Below are 27,771 nucleotides of genomic sequence, written 5' to 3' on the forward strand. Positions count from 1 at the left end.
ACAGTATACACCTGGGGCTCTGGGCGTTACTATTGACTATGTTTTGGAAATACAGAGTTGTCTTTATCCGAGCTGATCCTTCCCTGTCATCTAAACAGTGCGGAGTGAATTACACCTAATGGACTTACTCTTTTAAAACTGTAAAACTACGCAAGTAACTCTGAGGCTTGTGACTACTTAACCCTTTAGCTATTTAAATAAATAAGTATAGTACAACGGGCAGAACCACGATCGTGGAAAACCAAAATTTCTCAGCAAGTGGCAGTATTTTAGATTGTCAGGGCAGAGGGAAAAAGCAGCCCGTGCTATTCTCTACAGGAAATTTAGCAGGGAGAACTTAATGTTCTTTCTTGTCAGAGGCTGCAAATAGAAGTTAACTACAACAGACCATTGATTTATGTAACTGAAACCCTTGCCGCATTGTGCACAGAACTATTAAGGAGAGAAAATACCAAGTTAGGAAAAAATGAAAACTCTCAGTAAACTCTTCCTTTCTCTCCCACCTTCTGAGCGTCAAATTATGGCCAGAGAAACTATTTGTACCGAGTTTTCTTGGTCTGTTTTGCTCTGGTTTAATAACGTGACCCAGAATATCCACAACTTCTGCAATGGAGAAAGGCGCTGGAAATTCACCCGACCACGCGTCAAGTTCTTCAGCTGCCCTGGTCCCAGCAAAGCCTGGAGCAGTCTCTGCTGTCCCAACAACCCAACACCAGTCTCGCAGAGATGCCGACAGAGAGGTGGTGTTGGAGCTTGGCTACAGGAACCGTGTCAGGGCACTCTCCACCACGAAAATACAACCGCTGGTGTGTACAGGGTGTCAGTTGCCCAGTAGAGTTAATCTTGGATTAAATGGATGGATTATTTTTTGAGTAGATGTAAACTGAGGCAAAGGTATATTGCTACTGTGTTTTGGTTGGGACATTTGAAACTGAAAACTGGTGTTTTGCTATCAGTTTTACCACGCGCGTGAGTAGTTCGAGTGAATTAGTAAGTTCATGCCCATGTGATGCTACTTAATGATGCAATACTACGTAAGCATCCTATGACAGGCACCGAGTGCATCATTCCTGTGCAATGCAGAAATGCCATCCTTATTTAAGGATGGAAAATGAGGCATAAAAGTGCAAGAATTTGCCCCAGGACACACAGAAAGTAAGAGAGAGAGTAGTTATTTAATACAGGATCCTCAAGCTCACAGCACCAGTCCATTTGTTGTCTTTTAAAGTGATTCTCTGTTAAAGTGATTCTCTGTTAAATATACTTTTAGTATCTATTTTATTTTGTAATAATAGTTAAGTAGTAGAGCTGAAGAAATGGGAAATGAGCATCAGATGGTAATGTTTTCCAGTGTTTTAGCTCTAGGAATAACCATTATTGTTATCAATGATCTAGTCAATGCTTATTGTGAATGTTAAAGATGAGACAGTAATTAATGGATTTGAGCATAATTAAGATATCAAGAAAAAGTAAATTGCTTGGTAGTCTGTACTCGTCTGAATAGCAGGTATTCTGATTACTTCCAAGAGAAAAGGCATCAATTTAGGTATAACGAACGGAGGCGATGCTGAGAGGTTGGGGCTGGGGCCCAGGACAGCAGCAGCCGCGTGTTAATTCGGGGCTGTCCTCCAGGAGAGGTTCTGGAAGTCCTGCGGGACAACGTCGTCACGTTTTCCTCTGTTAGTAAAGGCCAAAATGCAAACTGCCTCTTTTTACCCGAGCACGAATGTTCTCTCCATCGCGCGAAGCGAAGACGGGCGTCAACAGCGCATTCGCGGGGAGCGTCACCCAGCGCGGGCCAGCGTGGTGCGGAGGGACGGCGCTTTGGGGGAATGCCTCACCCGCGACGTGGGAAACGTGGCTTTGGACGAAAGCCCGCAGCTGGCCCACCCGTGGGCTCTGCTCCCTCCCTCGCTTCTGGGCACCTCTCTCAGGGGCTGCTGCGCGCTGCCGCTTTAAGGCGCGCAGGCACTGCCAGGAGAGGTCCTCTCCACCCGGAGCAGCAGTCCTCCGCTCGGCAGGGCTGGCAGTCGCTCCCTGCTCTCTCTCCTTAATAACATTTGGCTGCTTACGAGACATCTGACCGGCGAGCTGAAGGCTTCCGTCTCGCACAGCAGAGTCTCACCCGCTGCCGGCGGCAGCCGCCCCCATGGCCGCAGCAACGGGCGCCGCGGCAGCCAAAACTGCCAAGTCCTGCAAAAAGTACCGGACGGTGAAGCGGCACGCCGGCATCTACACCTACCGGGAGCCACCCCACAGGTAAGAGACCCCCCTCTGTCCTCAAGGGCAACGCTGCCTCACCGAGCACAGAAGTGGGAGCTTGCCTTTCCGCTTGCATCCAGGCGCTGCAGTAACACGAAAAGGAGCAGGAGAAAAATCATTCTTCTCTCTACATTTACCTGTATTCTAAACCCCTTCTTTTTATTTTTTTTTTTTTTATTATTTTTCGCAAAAGTCACGTTTCACGCTGTACGCAAAACAGCGCAATTCCGTTGAGTTCAGGGCACAGCAGGGTCAGAAGTCTCTCTGTACTTTTCCTGTGTGTTATACGTCTCCCTTGAATGTCACCTGTGACCGAGGGGACGGGACTGTGGATCGATGGATGCAGCTGTCTGATGCAGCACGCCCTTTGATTGCTCTGGCAAGGCATGGTTTAGGTTATGGTTTCTTTCTACGTGCTCAAAAGGCGTTGCTTTCGCAGCCAAATCGCAGGGAACTTTCCGAACACGTACCCAGCAATGCAGTTAGAAAACTTCCTACCTGGTGGTTGTTACAATACTTCAGATCTCGTCATTTCATTCAGGGGAAACAGTCACCACAGGTTTTCAGACCTGAGCCTCCGCAAGAACGAATCCTGCTGCTGTTTGATATACAACACCCTCTTGCAAACAGAGAACTGAGAGTGCTGTAGCTTAGCGAAGGGGGTGACCGCGTCAGAAAAGGTGATTTAACGATCATCCCCAGAAATCTGCATCGAAGCACTTGAATCTTTTTTCAGGGACCAGTGATTCCCGGTGCGCGGGGTCCCACGCTCCCGTCCCCCTCAGCAGGGAACAGGAACGAAGGGCCACCGCGTTCAAAGCATCCGTTCCCCCCATTCTAACAAGGGAAATATTTTATCGTTATTAGGATCAAAATAAAAGGCCAACACAACACGGTGAACACGTGAACGTTAAGTGCTCTTGCTGGAAATGTTTAGACAGCACTTTGTTCCAGAAAATTTACACGGAGCGTCTTGCTAGGGCGATGTACAAGCTGTATGGCTGGAAATGCTCAGAGGGGAAAGACTGGGACTCGTGGTGGGGAGCGGGGATAATTTATGACTGAGCAGCAAGAGGTGGGGAGGAAGAGAGGCACACCCTGGAGATGGGGAAATCATCCGAATTATTCATCAACTTTAAAACAATAAGGTTGTGCGAGATCCCTAGCTCGCTGCTGTTATATTGCTCTAATAGGTTGGATCCTGGGCAAACCAACAGTTTGCCGGGTGTCCGAATGGGAATAATTTCTCTTGTTTTTCCTCTCGTGGGGTGCGTGCCGGGCTGCCAGCAACTCGGACGATGATATCGGCGAAGAAAAGGCTGAGAGCCATGACCCAGAGCAGATCTTTCAGAACATCCAGTACCAGAAGGAGATCATGTCCAACATCCGCTGCCGGCCGTGGCCGATGAGGCAGAAGCTGAGGGCGCTCAGGTACCGGTGTGGGCACAAAAGCTTTTAGGCTCGCTGCCTGCGACAGTGCTTCCAGCCTCACAAGTTTTTCAGTGTAAGCTGGAAGGGGTTGCGCACAGAAATGACGAAGAGCTGCTGGGAAAGCACGCCGGGAGGGTGCCGCGACAAGATCTGAGAGCTGGCTGAGGGCAACAGCCTCGGGGTGGGACGTGGGCAGGTGAAGTTGTCTCTTGTCATGCCCGGGGCTGCCTTTAGACAGCCACTGCGCAGAAGAGAGAGCAAGAAATCATGCTTTGGCTGTTAACTATAAAAACAGCGTGTCAGCTGGTCTAAGGAAAGGCTGTCAGTAATGCTCCGTGATTCGTTTTTAAGCTAAATTGTTTCACTCTGTCCCAAAAAGGAAAAACAGTCTGCCATTTTCAAGGTAATTGCATGTGGTGATCGCCCGGTAGGAGAACAGAAGCTGGTCATAATCTTCAGGTAATATATTGTAAAGGGCAGTAAATACTGGCCACTTGTAGGCTTAAAAGGTACATTCAGTGCAGTAATAACACGTTTCGCAGCTTAAGAGATTGCAATTATTATATTAATAATTCCAAATTTACAGTGAACGCGTGGGTGCCGAACTCGCGGTTTAGACAGGTGACCCCGAGTCAGGCCATTCACAGCGTGACCGTTTTGGCGCTTGCTTTACCCTTCCGTTCCATCTGGCACCTTTCTCTTAGAACCCTGTGTGATGCTGCGACGGCACTTCAGTCTCCAGGGGTCCCCACCACCAGGAGAGCCCTTGTGTAATCGTGGAAGCACAGAGAGGTTTTCCTCTCTTAGGCAGAGTCTGTGGCTCGCGGCCTTCCTGCTCCCGTTGGTGAGATTTTTGGTGGTCCCAATGCACCTTCTGCTGAGGTGACCACAGGAACACGCACCTCTCTGCATCTTACGAGAGCGCTACACCATACTTGCAGAAGAGGCGTTAGTATCCACATGAGACAAGCCAGACTGTAATGGGGACCTTTTTGTTTTGCTCGTTTGGGTTGCGCTGTTTTAAAAGAAAGGCTTTGCATCAAAAGGACAGAGGAAAAAAATGAGAGGAACAAAAAAACTCTCCCTGCAGTCAAACTTTTGAATGTTGAGTTTGCTTGGACAAAATTCTCGGTGGTTTTACAGTGTCAGTAAAAACCTCAATAGGAAAAGCAAAAAGCTTTGCCTGGATAAGGATTTTACGGTGAGACAGCCCACGACTGTATTTCAGAGCATTTCACAACTTTGCTAAGTCGCTGCTTGAGGGGCTCCGAGTAACAGGATCAATGTAGAATGAACTTCCACCTTCTTGTGCAGACAGGCGAAGGAGATCGTGCTGAAGTACGAAGGGAGGCTCACTAGGACAAGGGGTTACCAAGCCGCTGGGGCAGAGGTACGGCTGCTTTTTCTTAAATTACAGCTCTTTTCTATACCAATAGCCATCTGCAGTTTTCATTCACAGACGCTTATGTTTGCTATGCAGTCCTGATCTCCAACTCAGGAACTCTGTAAAAGGAGGAAAAAGCAGTTAAAAGCTGCTTGCCTTTTTTTTTTTTTTTTTTTTTCTTTTCCCCTTCCTATTGTGAATTTCGTAATTACATTTTTGCAGACTAATTTGATGTTTTGAGGGATGGATGTCCTTCTGTTAACGCAGTATAAGCTTCCTTCTCAAATAATCTACAAATATTGATGCCTGCTGGAGGGGGCGATGGGAACGAGATACCACCAACACGATGCCGGTATTCTCTGAAGAGCTATTTCACCAGACTCTGGGGCCACAGTTCAATAGTTTAGTAATGAAAAATGTGTCTAGCTTTTAGTTTGGAAGACGATCCTACAATAGTTTATGGTAAATGCATTGTTAAAGAAGCTTTTTGCTTGCATAATACTCAAAGAATTTGAATCTAATCTTAGCAAATCTATTTACACCACTGAAAATAGACCCTGGCCCTAATTCCTGGAAATTAATAACATGAAGGAAATTGTCCCTAATACGTAACCAGCAGAGAAGAGCTCTTTAGTCATCTAAGCCGTCGAGAATATTTTTGTCGTCATAATCAGTAGACTTTTAACGAGTAACTTCTCTTAATTCAAAAAGGCAGGGCTGCAACAGTAAAATAGCCCACCGTGCGTTTTACTCCCGTGAACCAGTGAAAGGCCGCGTCTGCCTCCGTTGCTCTGTGACGCTGGCCCACAGAAAAGGTTGAAAGTACAACTTTCCAAGGTAGGAAACAGCCATTTTCCCTTGTTCTGCCTTTGCGTGTGTGGCAAATGCAGTGGCAGTAACAAATGCTGTTAAAATAAATACTGAGTTTTGCCTTTGACACGAGTGGAAGTAGGCTGTTACCGTGAAAGAGAAGTGCTAAGGGTCTGCAACACAGGTCGGTAAATCGGAGACTGGGCTCGTTACTTGTTCATATTCCCCTTCCTATAAAAAAACGGAGGCTTTCATCTTAGAGTTCACAATGAATAAAGTTTGTATCTAATCTAATTGCCTCTGTTGTGTGTATTTGCTTGAAGATATTCAGCGCAGGGGTACAATTCAGCAGTTAATTAGCACCACTCAGTAGGTGTAGGGGAACTCCGTTCTTTTTTTTCCTTGCACAAATTAGGGACTGTCCTTTACATCGGAGCTAAATTCAGCAAATGCAACAGAATGAGCTACTTCTTTTTTTTTTTTTTTTTTTTTTTTTTGAACTGGAAGGGCTTAATTTTCACATATTTTCTTAGAGCATAGACGTGCTCTAAGACCTTAGTAACTACTGGTTGTAATATTTCTTGTGATACAAGATGAAAGAGATATGAGCAAAATACTCTGCGTTTCTGATTTTTTTTTTTACATGTAAAAGTGTCATATTTCTCATTTCTCTGCTTTTTTTTTCTCAGCTTTGGAGGAAGTTTATTCGACTTGCGTATAATTTTGTGGTAATCTTTATTCCTTGGGAAATGAGAATAAAGAAAATCGAGAGTAAGTATAAAGATTTAATGGTATTGAAAAGTAAAGCACTTGCTAAAATGCTCAGTGTTAGGGTTTATTTTTTGATTTACTGAATTGCATAAATGATATTTGGGAGAGAGTTAAATGCAAACTTTCAGCAGTGGTGTTTTCATCTAAAACTGCTTTTTCTTCGTTTCCCGGTGCCTTAGACACTGCACGGTTCTCATTTATGGTCTTCGGGGGTGGGTAACTTTTAGAAAGTCAAATTTGTCCGGTTGTGGTTCGGAAAATGCAGCAAGATTTGGTTACAGTTTATCCCAGTCGAGGGGGCGGCAGCCTTGGGCCATCATCCCCAGATCTGCCCAGGGTTAACTGGGGTCGTAACCTGCGTCACCAGCCCTTGAGCCTTTGAATCGAACGAAAGCAGCCCTTCGCGTTACACCAGCGGGCAGGTCACACCTCTCTGCTTCGGTGGGGAAGGAAAATGGATGCACGATGTCACCCAGCACAGCAGCTTCTTGCGTAAACGCTGCCGGTATCCAGGAGACTTCCCCCACAGAGTTTGGGTTGGAATGGTAATTTTCTCGTTGACACGTTAACAGATTCTCTACTTTGCTGTATGCCCTGCATGAATAAGAGTGGGTTTTATTTTGTTTTATTATCCAGATAATACTTCATGAATAAATGATATGAGCTTTTATAGAGTGTGTAGCTTAGATAACTATTTTCTGTGGTTTAAGGTCATTTTGGGTCCGGAGTTGCCTCTTACTTCATCTTCTTGAGATGGCTATTTGGAATCAATATTGTACTTACCATAATGACAGGAGCGTTTGTAGTCTTACCAGAGGTAAGAACACGTTGTAAATATTTACAGAAAAATGCTTACTGTCGCACTTTCCTTTCTGAATTAAACAAATGTCACACTTAAAGGCATACATCAATTTGAAATGTACAATTTAAAATGAATTATTTAATATAAATTCCACTATTAAGAGGGCTTTTTCTGCCAAAGGGTAAGAGAATTTTGCTATTAGTGTTAGAGATGGTATTTTGTCAACATGGTGCTAATGCTTTTACAGAATATGTTTGTATCTGATTACTAAAATGGAGAACCAAATCCTAAAAGCTGTACTTGGTGTTGAGTACGCTCAAGTCCTATTAGTGTCATTTACAGGCAGAAAAACATAACATCCCTCTTCAGACTCTGGATTACTGTCCATTAGAAATCATTTTCTAAAAGTTCCGAACAGCCATAACTTCGTTTAGTTCTTGCGTGCAAGAATGTCAACTTTGTTAAATTATTCATAAATATTATTTTGTCTCACATAACCTGTGCTTTAATAACATTATCAGAAAACACGGGAGTATCTGATCTTTATTCTCATTGGCTAAACCGAAAAAAAAAGTAAATACCCTGAAAACAAACAAAAAAGTAAACCAAAAAAAAAAAAAAAGGTATTCACTTTGATTTTTTACTTTTTTAAGGAAAAGTAGATTTAATCTTGAAATGCCATTTTGAGATCAAACTCTGTCATACTTAATTTAGAAATGCTTAAATTAAAGCAAACATAGCTTTTAAAGCTATTTTGTTAATGGTTTCAGTTGATCCCTCTCTTCGTTTCTCAGCCTTTTTGAAGATGTCTACAACGCACTAAATTTCCCCGTAGGTAGCCCACAGGTAGCCAAAAAAAAAAAAAAAAACCCATCTTGTTTAGTGGAAAGTGAACGGAGGGTTTCTCATGGAGTTTCTAGTTTAGGACGAGGAACGACGCAGTTCTCGCTTTCCTGACGGTATCACCCGTGCGGGCGGCTCTCGGCGGGCTCTGCCGGGCGGCCCCAGGCCGGAGGGGCTCGCACAGCTTCTGAGACCTCCTCTCTCCTTCCCAGCTACTGGCCGGAGCACCGTTCGGCAGCACCGTCAGCAAGACCATTCCCAAGGAGCATATTGCATCTGCTCAAGACCTGGACACCATCTGGTCACTAGGGGCAAGACTCAAACCGCTCTTTTATTGTTTCACTGTTGCCGTTCTGTTGTAATCGTTAGTTACTGCTCTTACTTACGGGCTCTGGTCTTTGCAGGGCTACCTCCAGTACTCCGTTTTGTTTTACGGCTACTACGGTCATGACAGGAAGATTGGGAAAGCCGGATATCGGCTGCCTCTCGCCTACTTCCTTGTTGGAATGGCAGTGTTTGCTTACAGCTTCATCATTCTCTTAAAAAAGTAAGCCTTCCCGTTTATTGTGCGTTCAGGCAATTGTTAATGGTGTATTTATCCCATTGCCTCTGTATTTGTTCTGCGTGGCTCTATTAACCTGCTCAGGTCTGCTACTGTCAGGGAGGCAGAGCGAGCCCGATTCTAGCTTGTTCTTTAGCTTGCTATCCTTTATCTTTGCACTCTCTTCAGTTTCCCAGCCCATAAAAAGAGCAGCAGAGAAGATGACCTGTGTGCCTTGTGTTTGTACAGCGTAAGGTCCGCGGAAGCCCTTTCCGTTTTCCTCTTTTCTGGTATAAATGACGGAAATTTATATTTTAAGTGTAATGCTCTCAGCGTTATTATTCCCATCTGTTGAAACACAACTATAAAAATCCCATCCTAGATGAAACATCACACGCGCTGGTTCAGCCGGTACGTGGCACCCCCTTCGAACGTACGCTGAATTCCTTTGCTGCGAGGGGCCGGGGTAGGAGTGACTGAGCAGCGAGAGCCGGAGGGCTCGCGCTGACCCCACACCCAGGAATGGGCAGTGCTGGAGACGGGCATGGTCACTCTGTCCTCTCCTGATTCACTTTCCCTTCCCTTCTGGATACCTATTTACCTTGCACGGTGAAGTCCAGGGACGTTTTTAGCGCTTCCTGTAATAACTCTCAGTTTTGAAGCCGAACCTTCCCTTTCCTCTATTTTTATTTTACCCGCTGGTTCGTGCCAAGGGTCACCGATATGTTTGACACTGATCTACGCGTCTGCAGTTTCTGGATATGATTAGCTCTCCCCCTTCTGACTTGGCTCACTGACTCTTTGCTTAGCTGCTTACAGTTCCCCTTTTAACGCTGTCCTTTTGGATGCCCTTTCTTTCATAAGCTATTAATCTTCGTTTCATTTCTTACACTTGGCAATATTCTGCCACCTTGCCTACGTGAGACAAGTCGGTGCGTTTTTCTTTCTTTTTCCCCAAGGTCTGTATAATGGCTCTGGGATTTTGTTTGACAATAACATATACTTCCAGGGTGAAAACAAACAGATCTTGTGCATGATCATAGTTTTGCCAAACTAGCTTGTTATCCCAGTAATAGTGATCTTGGTGATAGTATCTTCCAGCTGGTTCCTACCTGGAGATCGTAAAACTGAAATATGTTTAAGTCCACAGCTCTAGTGATATTTATTTGCTTTATTTGTCAGCTATAAAGAATGTAAATATCAAAATTCCCTTCCACAGTGAGTCACTTCTGCACTAGAACACAAGTGAAGTTCACACTCTGAACCTCACCCTGTTTTATTGTCTTCGGAAAGCTGTTGGCAATGACACTAATTGCTGCAAACTTTTGGTAGTTCTGAAGGCGCAGACATCTGAAAACTATGAACCAAACCAGTGATTCATCTTCACACGTTAACAACAGTTGATTATTTGTTGTATTTTTTACAGAATGGCAAAGAACTCAAGAATGAGTTTAGCAAGCGCCTCTGATGAAAATTACACTTTCTGTTGGCGACTGTTCTGTGCTTGGGACTATTTAATAGGAAACCCTGAGGCTGCAGAGAGCAAAGCTGCCGCCATAGTTAATAGCATTAGGGTGAGCAACTGACCTTCAAATTATTTAGAGTTTATTTGTTTGTTAATCTGTAAACTGTATTAGTCTTTTTTCTCATTCCCTTGCATTTCCTATTGGGTTTGGGTATTCATTTGCAGGTCTGTTTGCCTAGGGGAGGGCTGGTATCGCATCTCTGGGTGGCATTGCAGTCACGTCACACTTGCTGACACTGTCGTTCTGTCCCAGCAAGGCCATCGTGTTCATCTTCACAAGTTTTATTTAATGCCACTGTATGTGTAAGAAGAAGTTAGATAACTAGCAACAAATTTGCTTGTGATGCGATTTCATTGTGTAATAGAATCAAATTCATGTTAACAATGTGAAAACATTTATTTCAACTTTGCATAACAAATGTTCCGGAGACACCTTACAGCTCTCGCAATATTAGAAAACTGCTTTAAATACAGACGTTTTCCATTTAGAATTTAAGAACAGATGCGGTTTTCATCTAAAGTAATTTATTTCCCAAATTTGGTGTATTGTCATTAAGTCATTGAACAAAATTACTTCAAATTGTGTCAAGGATAAATCAATAAGCTATGATATTTAGTTATTTCAATGACTGAGGCTAACTTTTGACAGTGCCGTATTATATTACGGACACATGGATTCTATAGACAAGTCCTGCAAAAAGGTCTGGTAGTGTAAACCTCTGGTTGTAGCCCATTGAAGATGCATGGCTGAAAGTGCACAAGTATTTGAGTACTGTGTATTTGTTTCTCAGAAACCTCACTCGCTATTTAAGTTTGTTTATCACTGCTAAAAAGCTATGCAGGACAGAGATGTATTTGCCTACTTACACTTTCAGGATGTGAAGTTTTTTATTAGTACACTTGATACCTTCTGTGCAAGATATGTGTATTGTGTCTGCTGAACACTATTAAAATGATAACGCTGTGTTTCTTTCAAGGAAGCTATATTGGAAGAGCAGGAAAAGAAGAAAAGCAAAAACTTGTATGTATATAAGACCAGAGATACTTTTCAAAGCACTGCTTCAATGCAGATAGCAGTGCTAATCTGCTTGTCTCATACTTCTAAAAACCATGTTAAAAAGACTCCTGCTGTCATAGACAACCTTCTCAATCGGTTATGTCTTTTTTTTTCCCCCCCCAGGGCAGTGACCATAAGCTTAAGAATCATTGCAAACATCCTTGTGCTTCTCTCTCTTGCTGGTAGTATCTACATCATATACTTTGTCGTGGATCGATCCCAAAGGTTAGAGCGCACCAAAAAGGAATTGACTCTCTGGGAAAAAAACGAGGTACGTTTCTGTCACCTCTGCGTTAGAAGTAGGATTATTGTCTCGGGGCTCTCTGTAGCAATAGTGTGCCCCGAGGTGTAAATTGCAAGAGATGAGCCAGGAGGAATGAGAGGGCAGAGTGGGGGTTACCCGGATCTCTCTTTGCGCGCTTGCTGCCTCTGCTCGGCAGCAAGGCGTTGGCAGAGCTGAAGCGGGCAGGGGATGCTGCAGGGCCTCGCTTCACGCGGACTGCAGCTCCCGCTGGCCCCTCTTTCCTGAGGACAGAGCATAAACTCTCCTGTCACTTACAAATCTGCTTCTGTGCCCCTGATTGAGCTGAGCGAACGCTGTGTCAAGGGACTAGAAAGGAATCGGCTTTGGCAATAGCTATTAATTTCGGCTGGGGGATACTGAATGGCCTGGGAATATTTCCGTTCAGAGGAATGGGTGGATACTGAGAGTAGGAAGTGAAGAGGTATACAGAAGCTACTCTTCTGTTTCAGAGGAAGACGCTGACTGCATATTTCCCCCATGTTAAGTTTTTATTTTACTTAATAAAGTAGTAACTTTAAAGCTAGAATGTCTGAAGTAAAGATTCCTCAGTTGTATTCCAGATCTATAATTCTGGATCACAACTACTGTTGTTACAAAGGTCAATAATAGCTTTTTAAAGCATCTCCTCCAAGAAAAGCAACCGCCGTTGTATGTGCATCAGCAGTATTTCAATCAGGAGCCAAGGTACCACAGAAGATCTACGTGCAAAGCTACAAAAACGCTGCTTCTTTCTGTTGTGTAGGTAAGCGTGGTTGTGTCACTGATTACAATGATTGCACCCTCTGCTTTTGAACTTGTGGCAGCTCTGGAGATGTATCATCCAAGGACCACTCTTCGCTTCCAGCTTGCCAGGTATGGGCATTATGCAGTGTAGAAAATACGTGAGAAGAAAGGGAGGAAGAGGAGAGATGTGTTCTGGTCGCACGTTTTAATCCAGCCAAAGCAGAGCATGTGTGAGAAGCCGATGGGATAACAATGCCGATAACCTGTACCTTACTCTTCTCGTTCTCAGGGTTCTTGTTCTATACCTGGGAAACCTCTACAGTTTAATCATTGCTCTCCTGGATAAAGTGGACAGCATGAGTGTCACTGTAAGTTTAACTTGATGTTTTCTGCTGTGTAAAGCTAGGAAACCTTACAGACAGAATTTCATTGATTGTGATATACATGAAGTCAGATGAAAATTTGTCTGACATTGATTAAAACATATTATGGTTTGATAGGATGCTAAAGTTAAGTTTAGTTTTTAATGTTCATTTACAACTACTTGCAGTTTTTTAGGATAACTGGATCCAATTGACTGTTGATGTAAAAGGATAAATAGATTTCTGTGCATTGCCTAACTATTTAAGAAAAAAAGAAAAGCCATCACTTTGGGCCAAATATTTTCAGGTACCTAAAATCAGCTTTCAGTACTGTCCTTACGAGTTCCATCTGACTCAATACATTGACTGTTACTTAACAGTCACCTAACTGCTGCTTGAACATACATCACGCACTGCCACTATGTGTGTACGTTGTAGAAGGTACAGATGTACGCATGTATGTACAGCTGAAAAAGCAGCTTTTGGGACATTTATTATTTCAGGACTCTGATGTTAACAACAATGCAAGTAATTCTACCACCTTCTTAGCAACCAAAACTCTTTCTAAAGAAGACAATTTATCTACAACTATTCCTGACGTACAAATTAAGAGAAACGGCATTGTCACATTGGAGGAGTCTCGCGCTCAAGGCTTGACAGTCCCTGACTCGCTCGTTAACAAAACAGTTTCCCTTAACACCCAGAACCCACAGGATCAGTGCTGGGAGACGTATGTTGGTCAAGTACGTAATTGTTTTGTTATGTCATCGAGTTATTCCTAATCCACATTTGACAAAAAAAATTAAAATCATGTGGTGCCCTGTTCAATTTTAGAGCTTTTCTTTGTATAAATTCCAGACTATGCGAAGCAATTTGGCCACAGATACAAGCATTGTTTTTTTGTTCAGTACCTACAATGCTCTTCAGTGTGGTACAAATGTTCTTTTGCCAGGCTTCGGTCTCTGTCTTCAGCTCTGCCCAGGCAGATCTCTACAGATGCATGAGAGAGATCCTGTTTGAATAGGATGCATCCTGTCAAACTCGTACAGAGAAACATGACTGTAAAAAATGTACAGACCATAACCTGCGCCCTGCGCAGACCCAGGCTGCTGCCTGCGGAGACGGGGACGCAGACCCGAGCCACGCATGAGATTGCGCGCTTGGTCATTTGTACACCACCTCTGAATTCTCTATTCATTCTGCCTCGGTGAATCACTAGAGTATCAAGTGTTCTTCACTTCTTCAGAGAGAAAGAGGGCAACAACAAAAGGTTTCAAAGCGGTGCCAGTTCATAAGGATGGAGGCAGTCAGGCGGCAGTGCCACGTACGCGTGTTCCCACAGCCAGGCTGCAGAAAACCTGCAGGCTTAATGTGACGCTTTTTGTTTCTCTGCGTGTGAAGCAGACATCACCTGCGGCCTTTCTGTTGAGTGACTAGCAGTGGCACTAACACCTACAGAGAGAAGTTTTAACCACAGAAAATTCAAAAGATGTCATTTGCTCCCATGTACTTTGGCCGCTGTCAGTGTTGCGCTCATGTCCAGGCTACTAGATTCAGAAGGATGCTAGCGTGCTTCTGACTCGCTGCGCTCCTTGTTTCCAGAGTGGGCCATGTTAAAGGCCTTGTCTGATCATCTGGAGCAAAAGGCCCTTCCTAGGTTTGAGAGGCGGATTTCGGTTCTTGTATGCCCCTCTCCTTATTGCACAGGCATCAGGAAATTTTTAGAATCCCCATTTGTGGGTTTTGTGGATTGTTTTTTTGTTTGTTTGTTTGTTCCCTAGAATGGGATAGAGATGTTTGGCACTGAATCTTTTCTATTTAATTGTATGACTTTAAAGCTCATTTAAATATAGGATAACGCCATTCATTTTTAAGCACTAAACAGGTCTCTTGTATGACTCAATGATCTTCCTGCCACTGCTTTTGGTTTTGTACGAATAAGCATTTCTCATTGTGAAGCGCTTAGCAAGGCTGTACTACAACAGGCAGTATAACAGAGGATTGGGTACAACAGAAAGAAACCAACCCATTTCAGTTTAGCTAGACAGATTTTTCAGAACAGTCATTAAGAGGAAAGCTTGAAGCTACGATAATCAGGGGTTTATTGCTGCAAGCAATAGAGGCACACTGGAAGCTTGATTATATTTGTTCTCTTTGCTAGAACAAAGGCAAGTGAGGGAAAAGTCAAACAGGAAAAGCTTAAAAGGAAATAATTTATATATTCAAATCCTATTTCATAAGTATACTAAGCTTGAGCCGAAATACAATTACAAATGCAAAAGAGCAGTATGCAGCCTGGTTGCTTCCAAAATGACTCGGTATATATGAACAATATGTATTTCAGGAGATGCTAAAGCTTTCAATTATCGACATGATTTTCACAGTCGCAAGCATCCTGCTAATTGATTTTTTCCGTGGACTGTGTGTCCGATATTTAAGTGATTGCTGGTGCTGGGATTTAGAAAGCAAGTTTGTAAGTACAGTCTTTATTTTATCAAACTAAAATGCCAAAGATAGTTATGCTCCTTCCCTTAGAATCGAAATTCCTTAAGGCCTTTCAACAGATAAAGAATTTCTTGGTAGCTATAAAGGCATAGCTAACGCTGAGTTTAAATTGGGGGGCACAGGGTAAATGCTGAGATTGGATGTTTTTCTCAAGCCCACTCTCATGGCTGTGGTGTAAAAACTATTTTGCCTTTCCCAAAATGAGGTCATGGAGCAGTCCCAGAGTCAAAGATGAGACAGAGGCCATGGGGTTGCTCCCCATATCCTCTTTTCTGTAGCTGTAACATTCACCCATAATGCAGATAGTGGTACAAGAAGCAATAACCAAAAGCATATAGCCCTTCAAGAAAATCACAATGAGTAACAGTTGGTTAGCAAGACGCTTTTGGCATGAAAGGCTGAGGACTGTTCACTGTCCTTAACTAAAGAAGTGCAGTAAACTGCAGAGGAATTAGTTTATTTAATCCCCTGCTGCAGAGCAGGTTTTACTGTGTTCCCACTGCCTGCCAAAAGCTGGTATTTGGTCTGGACATTTCAGGCTATGTGCTGTCTGCAAACTGATTCAGTCAAATGCTTCTAATAAATGATCTGAAAAAAAGATTAAGACAAGGCACTCATCCTACACTCTGTTTCTTGTAGCCAGAATATGGAGAATTCAAAATTGCAGAGAATGTATTGCATTTGGTCTACAACCAAGGAATGATCTGGTATGTAGTCCGTAAGGGATTTTTCTTGTCCTGTGTTGGCTGACTGCTAAGTCAATGTGATGATTCCCAATGAAACCTATGCAGGTAGGATATTAGTAATGCAGTCTTTTATACTTAATAAGAGATAGTCTGTTGATAATGAGCTGTTGTTTACCTGTTTTGTTTTCATACGTTCCTTTGCTATTAAAATTGCTTCTCACAACACTGAGCAGTGAAATGATATTATTTTTCCAGGATGGGAGCTTTCTTTTCACCTTGCTTGCCGGCATTCAATGTTCTCAAGTTGATTGGACTCATGTACCTGAGGAGCTGGGCTGTGTTAACCTGTAACGTACCACACCAGCAGGTTTTCAGAGCATCTCGGTTAGTCAAAATAAGAACAAAAGATAAAGAATAAATCAAATGCGGACAATGGAAATGTCTTCTGTGTATAGGAACAAAGTGACAGGAGATTTTAGCTCTGAGAGTTGACAACGAAATTTGACAGTAATACTGATAGCAAAGGTCTATGAAGAAAACATAGTTACTAAGAAACCGGAGGGTTTTAAAGCAGGGAAGATATGCAAGAACTGAAAAACATGTCAGGGAATATTCCTAGACCAATATATGTGGCGTAACATAAATGCTTTATTTCCACGCAACTCTGAGCACAATAACCTACATGGGTTATCTGTTCCAAGTTCTATTTCTTGACGTTTCTTTCTTTGAAAGCTATGAAGTATCTGCTTTTGTCTGTTGCATCACACAACAGAATTCCCCATTCTCCTTCTGTCATGATGAATATCTTAATTGTTTACTCAAAATGGAAATAATTTAGGGCATCTTTAAATCTTAAGATCAGTTATTTCTAACAGGTTTTGAAGATGAATCAACTTCTGTCACTGTTCTTTTTCTCCCCCAACACAACTGGGCAGTAAGGTCAGTTCTAGAAGGGTGCTATAAACAGTTCTCTGGCTGCAGCAGTGGCACCTGCAAAGCAGCGCAAATAGGATTTTGATCATTAAGAGTCTGTTTAAACTGGTTCTGTTCAGACTTTCTAATCAGAGCAAAATGATTTTGATCTTTCAGAAATGTAGATCTTGAACTTGTTAGGTAGATACAGACTTGCACCTTTCATGTTGCCTCTGTTTTTCTCTCTGATTAGTATAATCTGAAACATGTTACGTTTTCTTGCAGATCCAATAATTTCTACTTGGCCATGTTGCTCTTCATGTTGTTCTTATGCATGTTACCAACAATTTTTGCTATTGCCCGATATAAACCATCTTTAAGCTGTGGTCCTTTCAGGTAAGTTATAATGGAGTAATGAAAATTGCAAAGATTTTATTTCACCCTCTCACAACAAATTCAACAGATGCAATAACACACAAATTACTGGGTTGGTGGTTTGTTTTTTTTTAAAGTTTATAGACAGGACAGTCTTTTTCTGCTGCTGATGTTTGCCAGTTTAAGATTTAATTAGGTGAATATGTCAATGTTCTGAGTGAGGCTCGACATTTTGCTTTATACACGTGGTTCAGCTACTTTATGTTTACATAATATAACGTGCCAGCGAGCAATCTAGCAAACATCACTGTCCTGTGTCTCTGTTGAAGCGCCCTCCAAGCCTGGCCAATGTTTTTGTGCTATGGGAAAATTGTTAAAAAGCAAATAATGAACAAATTGCTTTTATCTTTTTTTTTTTTTTTTTTTTCCCCCTCACTGTACTGTGCCAAAGTAGTTTTGGATGAAACTCTCTGTTTACTTGGTGCAACACTGCTTAACAAATTGATGTACCTAGGATTTCCTACAACTTAATTTTACTTTTTTTTTTTCCCCTCCTCTTGTAGTGGACAAGAAAAAATATATGATATTGTTTCTGAAACGATTCAAAATGATTTTCCCACATGGTTCAACACGGTGATTACTTACATCAGCAGTCCTGTGGTTGTCCTCCCTGCACTACTACTTTTGTTGTAAGTACTTTGTTTTCCACAGGCAGGTTAAATTGATTGTATGAATACCGGCCTTATCTCTGGTGAGTCAAATGTTGATACTGAGGAACAAACACTGCATTATTGTAATTTTATTAAGCATATCTGAAAAAACCCACCTTATTGAATATACGGTATATGGATCAGATGGGAATGAGAGTATGTTAAAAGACTGTCATCACATTTTCAGTAGGAATTTCCTGTTCTGGGAAACCGTGTTAGAGCAAGTTCACTATAGTGTGCCAAGGCTTGTAGTGCTGCTGGTTCCAGGAAGATTTAAGATCCTTCTTTCCTCTCAAGACCTCCTCAGAAATTAATATTCTATTTCCTCATGGTCATTAGTTCAGTTTATGACTGTGAACAGGGCTCAGACCATCATTTAAAGAAGCTACCCAGTCATCCTGATTTCTGACAAGATAAACCAATTACGAAGGTCTGCTCTGGAGTGTTAATGTAATATAACTTGCTGCAGACTTTCCAGTAGAAGTCCCTTCTCACTCTAGTTTCTAAATAATTATTTACAGCTGGGAATTAATTCTTAGTTTGAGCTGCTTGAAATTCACTTTGCTCTATGAAGTATCATTTGTCTTGTGTGTACCTTTGTATCATTTTTTTTCCCCTGTAAACTACAGACGAATGCAGTTTGTCCCACCAGTGGACTTTTCAGACAAATCAAAAAGACTGTAACTTTTTCCTCTAAGGTCCCAGCCGTGTAAATGTGAACATATTTACAAATTTAAGTAGATCTGTTGACTGCTTCAAACAATGGCTAAGCACCTATGTAAATGTTTGTGGTACGAAGCCCAGATATAAGATTTTACTTCATCTGAAAGCCAGCGTAATCCGTTGTGTCAGGCCAGGTCCGACCTCGGCTGTGCCAGTGTAAACAAGGTGTTAATCCAGTCGGTCAACAAAATAACATTGGTATGAGTGTGCAAACTCAGCTGTAATTCTGGTGTCTCTGTTCCGTAACCTTGGACTGGGAAAAAAAGACAAGAAAATATTTATCAAAATTTTCATTTTGAGCATGTGCAGAATTTAAGATAGAAACGCACACAGGGTTACATGCACAATGGAAAGACCTGCAAAAAACCACAGGTGCAACTAGAACTGCTGTTAATCTGTTTTCAGTGTCATTTATTTTTTCCTTTCATGTATGTTTGCTTGAAAGAAGGTTGTGATCCATTATCACGGTATAAAGGAAAGGCTACAAAGCAGCAACTGAACCTGTACATCATTTTGATTGACCCATAAACCCTCAAAGAGAAAACTGTCAAGAATGTTTGATGTGACTCATAATCACCTCTTTCACTTCTAGCATGCTAATCTATTACCTACAAAGTATTGCGAGATCATTAAAATTCACCAACAATCAACTGAGAATGAAGATCCAAACAGTAAGTACATTTCAAAGCACTTTCACATGCAATTTGGTGGGTCTTCAGGAAAGTACTAGCCTAATTAAATCTCTAAAGTCACTTTCAGTGTTTCACAATGTAAAACCAATCCTGTATTTATCATCCTTACACAGCAGTGGGTTTACTCTCTAATCCATAATAATTTACTGCTTTTCATTCTTCTGAATGTATTTTAGGAAAGAACTGAAGATAAGAAAAAGGTGGTTCAGATGGCAGTAGGTAAGTTGGTGAGCTTTAGAAATGCCTCTATTAATAAAGCACATAGATGCTACACCATTTTGATTTCCCATACACAAAGGGAAGTTCAACTATATTTAAAAAACTGTATTTCCTGTGGAGTCCTTCTTTTAGATGTTTTTTGAGCTCACTTGACTTGTCTTTCAGTGCTTCCAAGATTAAGGTGTGTAGTTTAAACCTAAATTCTGCTGGAATCTTTGGACTGGGTATTTTCCTGCTTTTACCACGAACAGGGCAGAACCTGGGAGGCATCTCTCATTCAAATCATGTCAGAGCTCGCATAAAATTCAGAGGCCAGCAGGCAGACAAGGAGGAAGGGCACGGCCCTATTCTTTGACCTGAGATGGCTGAATATTTCAACAGCAATGAAAAGATTTCAGACTTAACTGTCTACTGTGCCCGAGGGAATTTGAAACCTGCACCTTCCACTTCTCAGATTTTAGCAATGAGAAACCACAGAAAGGATGCCGTCCTTCTAATACCTCCCAACAAAAGGACCAAGTAAAAATTTGCCAAGCCAAAGAGAAAATGTGATTCAGTAGCCTATGGCTAGATCTTAATGCTACTGTGACCGCCTTAGAGCTCTCCAGCAGACACATAATGGTGAAATACCTGATGTATAGCAAAATAGTGATCAGGAGTGACTATTACAGGCAATGAGGTATGTGTCCTAGTTGGATTTCCTTTGTTACAGAAACCAAATACAGCTTTTGGCTGTGACCAGCACAGGCACCAGAGCCAGTCTGCTGAATTCAGCCACCTTCACGTTGGTAGTGGTGTACATTGTGAACTAGAATGGGGCCCTTGAAAAGAGACATTGGCTTGTTGCCCATTTTGGGATCCTACAGTGCCATGTCCAGTGTTTTTTCTTCATTCCTCAATACTACATCTGCTATGTACCGTAGGATGCCAATCCACCCCTTTATCACCACGTCTCCCAGCGTGACACTAGTTTCTCTTTTGTGAACGCAGTGGGGTTCCGTTAGCATTGGATCCCCTGACCGAAGGGTGAATTTCAGTCACTGCATTTACGCAGCAGCTTCTAAATTTAGAGGCCCGGACAGTTCCTGTAATAATTTCTGTTTTCTAGCCAGAATCCAAAATTTGGATGGGAATGACAAGAGGCCAGAGCAAGAAACTGATATTATCAGCCAGGAGTTTTCTGTTCGGTCCTCAACTCCCCGAAAGAATGGCAGTGTCTTGAACTTTGAATCTCCTGTGAGCAAAGGGACCAGAATACAAACCATTTCCCAGTCCGTGCCCCAAACTCTGCCCTCAACTGATGTTGCAAGACCTGTCAACGCAACCGCCACAGCTTCCACTTCTTTAACGCCAGCTCCATCAGTATCAAGCGTACAGAAAACAAGAAATGATCATATCACAAACAGGCAAGACTGCTTTGGTTTTGCAATGGCATTTCTTCCAGCAGCTCCATGACATACCTGTGTTTGTTTACAAAATAGCTGTGTATTCAGACTGTCTGGAGCAGTAGAACGGCTGAGGGATTTTTAAAAATTAATTCATGGGTACTATTCAGAATGCACAGCTTCCTTAACTCTCCCTTAATTGAGATGGGATTATGAAACTTTTGGTATGATGTAGTTGATAACACCTCAAGGAAAGGTAAATACTAAGCTTCCTCTTGGGCATATAACTAAAATAGTTTGTGCAGGATACTGTTTCCATGAACAAGAGAAACACAGTAAAGGAACCGTGCAGAATTGCCTGTGCGTGTCTAGCTGTAGGGCAACCAGTCTTGGACATGTTGGTTCAGACAGCAAACTAATGCTTTAAGCTACCTGGTTTTGTCCAAGTGATCAGATAAAGAGCATTTTTAAACAGTTCCCAGAATAATAAGAAAACAGAACGGGATCATAACCTGAGAGGTGAATTGTCTGCTGCCTTTTCCCAAGGAAGAACAAATGTAACTCGTAATTTCTAGGGTATGTTTCTCAAACTGGTCCTAAAAATTTGACACAATGGAGATCCCATAATCTCCACCTTTACAATCTAGTGTTTGACTTCCAGAGCACTGTATTTTGTATCTGTATGAATTAGACTGATAGATGAGTGTAACTCTGAATATTTCCTTCCTAAAGGTACCCGAGCGTTGCACATGGGAGTGCAAGCGAGCTCCGTAAAACAAAGCCCTACACACCAGTGACTTTCAAAAAGCACACTGAAGATGTTCATTCTGAGCCTCTCTTCAGAAAAGGCATTCGGCAGGTAAATCCGGATGCTCTTGGGGCAGGGGCTCCTGTTTTTGTGGGACGTAGACCATATGCTACCAGGTATTTTGTTGTTAATGAAAATGAGTCCCGCAAAAAATCGCACCGTTCTACCTCCCGATTCCAAAGGCACTTCAGAAAAGATGAATCCGGAGACATTATTGAGTTGTATCCACGCAATGTCAGAAGATACGTGATTCGAACACCACACCAGATGTATTCCCCTCATCCCAGTGAAGATGAGGAGGATGAAGAGGAACTTGGGAGAGAATTCATTAACAGATCCCACCGCCCTCGCTCACTGTCTGATCTTCGCCCAGCACCAAGATTTTACATTGGGGAACGTGCTGATGGCCACATTCTTACGAGCAAAGATCTAGCCAGAGTGCATTACAAATCCTGGGATGATAGTTTTGAGCTAGACCTGGACAGGCCTCCATATGCTTACAAGAAAGTGCACCTGAACTATCCCGAGTCGCGTGTGAAACCAAAATCAAAGCAAAAGCTGGAGCAATCTCTAACAGAATCTGATTCCATTTCCATTGAATCCAGCAGTGATCCGCAGAACAGCAGCAACGACCAGTATATCCAGGTCATTCATAGCAAGGAAAAGTATCCGAAACCGGGGGCAAAACTCACCAAAAAGAAATCAAAAAACAGTGTTGATCTGACTGAGCCTAATGAACTGGTATGCTCAAATGTCTGAGGAACTGCCCCAACCTTTTTGTGTTTTGAACGGGTGTATGTGCATTTGTTGTACTTGCTGTTTGAGGTCTGTCGGAATAACTACGACAAAGTCTTTGCAACGACAGTGTATGCAGCAATACGAGGTGGGAAAAGCATAGTTAGCCTTGTGTTTTACTGTAACTGTACCTCGCTTTAATATCACAACTGATATGTTGCAGAATTTGGAAGATAAAATTATTCCAATTTATTATTTACTGTTATGCTGTTAAAGACCAAAAACCCTGCCTACTGGAAAATCAAAAGCTGTGTACTCGGGGCACGTAAATTAAATAAGTACAAAAAAGTGTCAGATGAGGCTCTCTTTGACAGTTACAGCTAAAGATGCTTCCACTGAATAAATTCAGCAGGTAATCAGCTTCCTACAAATAGAGTTGCTATTTACAGTATAGTTTATAACATCTTGACATGCCTAGTTTGAGTATGGTGTAGACATATATATACAGACAAGCCAGCAATAGGTTAATTACACAGAATAGTGAGGTTTAGTTACTGCATGGGCAATGGAGTGATCTGATCACAGGAATGCATGCCAGCCTTCTAGATGAAAACCTGGATCTGCCATTAATTTTCTGGTGGGACTCCTCAGCCCTGCCTGTAAGCCTCACTGTAGCTTTCTACCCCTGGCCTTCAAAAAACTTCCTTCGTTACTCCTAATTTAATGCTATCCTGTTTTCTGCGCACCATTGCAATTTTACACCTTCTTTAGATGCTGAAGATTTGCTTTTTATTTCATGTTGTTTGGATTACACTGGGATAAAGGACTGTTGGCCTTCAGCCAGAACCGCACTGTGTCCCTCCAGTCGGTTCCCCCGAGCCGTGCCGTGCCGTGCCACGTCGCCGAGGACTGGACGGAGGATGGACCTCTCCCACGGCAGCTGCCAGGCCACCCCGCAGCCCCAGCCCCTTGCAGGGGTGCGTGGGACCGGCCGGCAGCCGGCATGGCTGCAAGCGTGTAAGAGGGGTGGGCCCATCTTCGGTAAGAGAACAGCAGAGCCTCCGCCATGGCTCCCCGCCAATTTGAAGGCCGGAGGCGACCGTTTCCTCACAGCGGCCTGTGGCCCGGCGGCTCTTTTCCCCTCAGGCCGCCGGAGGGGAGGCCCGCTGTCCGCGACAGCCAGGCCACGGCCACCCGCGGCTCCGGGCTGGCCTGCATGGCCGACCCCAGCCCCGCCACCATGAGGCGAGGCGCAGCAGCCCGCCTCCGCGCTGTCGGCCGGGCCGGGCCGGCGGGAGGCCGCGGCCCCTCAGGTGAGGGGGCGGTGCCGCCATCGGCCCACGGGGGCGGTGCGGCGCGGCGCCCAGATAGGCGGCGGCGGCGGCGCAGCGGCTCGGGCCTGCCCGGCTATGGACTACGCGGGGCTCGCCGAGGCGGCGGCCGAGAAGATGGGGCTCTACCGGCGGGACCCCGGCGGCTGGCGGGGCTGCCGGCGCACGGTGAGCGGGCGGGGGCCGGGGGCGGCTGAGGGAGGGGCCGGGGTGGAGGGGGGCTGTGCCGGCGTGGCGGCTGAAAGCGTCCCCTCCCCGCAGAGCGAGGTGTCGGTTTCTTGGAGACCCTCCGCGGAGTTCGCGGGCAACGCGTGAGTACGGGCGGCGGCCCGCCTTCCCCGCCCGGGGCGGCGGGGTGCGGGATAGGCCCCCGCGGGGTGTGTGGGGCCAGGCGGGGCGGAGCAGCCGGGTTCGGTTTGGTTTCGTCCCGCTGCAGGTACCGGGGAGAGGGGATCGTGCCTGCCAGCCCCCGCGATGTCTGGGAGTGCATAAAGCCGGTGGCCGGCGGGCCCAGGACCAAGTGGGACCAAAACGTGAAGGACTTCGAGGTCGTCGAAGCCATTAGCGATGTAAGTTCCTTAAAACTGTTACGGTGTGATTAATGACGGGCTGCGTTCGGAAGCGTTGGGCTCTGCACAGACCACCTCGTCGTAGTCCTCATGAGACAGCCCGTGTTATGTGCCGGGGAGGTTAAAAAAGCCTCAAGAAGTTGTACAGCCTCTCTGCCTGCATCAGTCTGACAATACTGGGATTAAACATCTCTCTTTTTCTTTCTTTCTTTTTTGTGAATTGCTTATATTCTCTTAATAATGGCTTATCTTTTTGAAAGGAACTACTAATACGTTCCTGGCTAAATATTGCACACTTAAAAATATGTAAATATATAACATTTAAGGATTCCAGCACAACTGCAGATCAAGCAAAGTATCATTTCTTTAAACAACCTATTTTTGAGGGAAGAGGCAGCATAAAGAACATATAGGCTTAGCTAAGCAGTGAAGCGTTCGTGTCATCAGCTGTTAATTCAGGTCCCATCTTTCTCTGAGGCTGCAGGCGGTGCTCTGCCTTCAGCTGGCGCACTGACCTTGGGACCCTGTGCTTTGCCTCAGTGTCTCTGTCAATAGACTAGAGATGCTGCACTTGGAGCATTCCAGATGAAGAGGGCTGCGTATGAGCAGTAGTTTCTGGTGCTGCGGTTATACAGTCTAATTTCCATTGTTTTTTTGTTTGTTTGTTTTTAATTTTATTTTTTATTTTGAAGTGTGTGAGAAACTTAAAAGGGCATTGGATTTACATCCCTAAATCTGAAGTGGGTGCTTGGAGGCAGCTGAGGTACACACACAACCAGTCCCAGGGATGTTCATGGAAGTCCTGGGAAGAATTTTTTGCTTGGGAAAACCTTACAGACACATAGCATTAATTATGAACTTCAACTTTAGAAATGCTGCGGCATGCCGCTTGAAATTCATAGGCTTTGTCAGACTCTCCAGCACTTAACCTGTGTGGTAGAAACCTCTATTTGGTGAGCCCATCACCACAGAACCTCCATAGAAGCGGATAGTAGTGTTAAGGTTTCTGTAGCGTAACAAATCTGGGTATCAAGTTGTATTCTGTGTGACATGGTACTTCAGGGAGGGAGAAGCAATTGAACTCTTATGAGCACAGATGTGCCAGATTTTCTTTTCAGCATCCCTTATGGTATCTGTCCTTTAACAACCTGGAAGCAACACATTATTACTCTATTTTTCTCCTCCATTAAACTGGCCTTCATCATCACACCATTGTGATTTTTTACTATGCTGATTTGCATTTTATTCAACAAAGGGTGTAATCAACTCCATGATACAGTTTCTGGTACTCTTTCAGTTATACTTTATAAAGTACAGGGATTTTTTTTTTGCTGTACTTTTGAAAACATCAGCTGACAACCCTGTGTTGTGATTTCCAGACTGTCTCTGTATGCAGAACCACAACCCCTTCAGCTTTCATGAGGATTATTTCACCAAGAGAATTTGTGGATGTGGTTCTAGTGAAGCAATATGAAGATGGGACAATGCTGTCTGCTGGTAAGATGCTTGTGTTGTCAACATCTTCACATTATGTTAAGAGATAACCAGCAACTACCGGAAATAAATTTAAAATAAAAAGTAATTAACTTGCTGCATAGTAGTTGATCTGATCTTGATCAGGAGATAAACTACTAGTGGTCTCTTTACATCGCTGTTCTCAGACAGAGTACATAAATCATGTTAATGTTCAGATAATTGTGATACTGTTGGCCTGTAGTTTCTTGCCTTGCTATGTTTTTGAGATTGAATAAGTGTTCCATTTACTATTAAGTTCTGGGGTTGGGTTTTTTTTGTGTATGTGCTTTTGTTGTTTTTTAAGAATTTACAGAAATTCTAAAAGGAGTCCTGTTTAGGCTAAATCCTGTTTTAATGCGTTCCGCAATGCCTCTAGCTTTTGGTGGAGCCATTGAATAAACATACCACTACTGTATGTGGAAATAATTGTTCTTACGAAACCAAATAGTGCTGATTTTTAAGGGGTTGCCACTGCATGGAAGGGTGTTTCTTTGTTTTTTCACTTCCATCCTGTTGTATACCTGTTACAAGTCGGTGCTTTCACTGCCCCACTGTTCAGCTGTCCCACTTTCCCATCCTGTTCAGGAATGCCTTGCCAGGAATTTATGTACTTGCTACAGTGCAGCTTCTCAGCAGTCAAGTGGCTTATACCTCTCTGGCATGGATTTGTTGGAAGTAACTTGAATGACCTCTCAAGAAAAGCAATGCCCTCACACAACATGGGTTCAGTGAAACTCCCTTAAAGTGTCTTGATGCTTAGTTTAGAGCTCAGTAACAATTGCTTCTAAATTTAATGCTGCTTTGATTTCTCCATTCCATGGACAGAGTGGTTCCTTTTAATGGTCTTTTCTGACCGCTTGTATAGCACAGCCTCACATTGAAAAGGTTATACTGCCATTCTTCTTAAATATGTTCTCCTATAGAGAGTTTGCTTCTCAGCTGGTGCTTTGAGTACAAAGGACTCTTTCCTGTCTTCTGTGAAAATGACACTTTAATGCTTTTTCTTATAGCCACCAATGTGGAACACCCACTGTGTCCTCCTCAGCCAAATTTTGTGAGAGGTTTTAATTATCCCTGTGGCTGTTTCTGTATACCTCTTCCAGGGTAAGAAGCAATCTATGTGAATGTTATGTATTCTAAAGCCCTTCTTATCCACTGTGTGGTGTGTGTATGGCTACATGTGATCTGTAGCCTCTTGGCAATGACGTGTTCCTGTCTTCTTTTGACTGATTACTGAGTGCCCTTTCTGCGCTCTTTTTTGCGCAATGAATTAGACTCTCTTCATTTCCTAGAGGGAAGTCTTTAATGTTACAGAAACCGTCATGGTAGGATTCTTGCTGACCTCTTAAGCAAAGATTCAGCAGAACATACAAGTATGGTATTAATTTTGGTAAATGAGTATCCTGTTGTTTATTACATTGCTATAAATCATAAACTGAATCACTAACCTAATTAAGGCCTAGTTTAACTGTAACTTGACTTGTGGAGATAGCTACATTCATTGGCATAATGTCTGTTGTTTGTTTTTTTTAAAAAAAGTACTCAGAAATACCTATCATCAGATAATGCATATAAGAGTCATTGCAAGGTTCTCAATGCTTTTAAACCACTGGCTATAAAAGTCACTTGCATTGTCTTTGCAGGGAGCCAGACAGGACTCAACTCCTCAGTTTCTTTCAGACTGATCTTGGTGGCTATCTTCCTCAGACGGTGGTGGATTCCTTCTTTCCAGCTAGCATAGCTGGATTTTACAGCAATCTCACCAAAGCTGTGAAGGCATTAAAAGCATGA

The 27,771-nt window shown here is 43.3% G+C and overlaps 2 protein-coding genes across 2 annotated transcripts; both read left to right on the forward strand.

The window, feature by feature from the left end:
- Positions 1–2,149: 2,149 nt before the first annotated feature.
- TMC3 (transmembrane channel like 3) lies at positions 2,150–22,922 on the forward strand (the record flags this gene model as incomplete). Its single annotated transcript, XM_082488698.1, has 22 exons — positions 2,150–2,259; positions 3,550–3,693; positions 5,008–5,083; positions 6,577–6,658; positions 7,369–7,475; positions 8,516–8,614; positions 8,708–8,850; positions 10,271–10,418; positions 11,347–11,390; positions 11,550–11,697; positions 12,473–12,582; positions 12,743–12,821; positions 13,319–13,558; positions 15,160–15,288; positions 15,960–16,027; positions 16,262–16,390; positions 17,204–17,314; positions 17,857–17,982; positions 19,319–19,397; positions 19,595–19,637; positions 20,746–21,043; positions 21,755–22,922. The coding sequence occupies 22 exons, from the start codon at positions 2,150–2,152 to the stop codon at positions 22,587–22,589; spliced, it is 3,348 nt and encodes a 1,115-aa protein (XP_082344824.1). The 3' UTR covers positions 22,590–22,922.
- A 1,052-nt stretch (positions 22,923–23,974) lies between these two features.
- On the forward strand, positions 23,975–27,771 carry STARD5 (StAR related lipid transfer domain containing 5; the record flags this gene model as incomplete). Its single annotated transcript, XM_082488738.1, has 6 exons — positions 23,975–24,064; positions 24,158–24,207; positions 24,333–24,465; positions 25,845–25,962; positions 26,991–27,084; positions 27,624–27,771. 6 exons carry the CDS (start codon positions 23,975–23,977, stop codon positions 27,769–27,771), a joined length of 633 nt encoding a protein of 210 aa, XP_082344864.1.

This window comes from Vanellus vanellus (assembly GCF_965231255.1).
Source record: "Vanellus vanellus genome assembly, chromosome: 11".
Classification (NCBI taxonomy): domain Eukaryota; kingdom Metazoa; phylum Chordata; class Aves; order Charadriiformes; family Charadriidae; genus Vanellus; species Vanellus vanellus.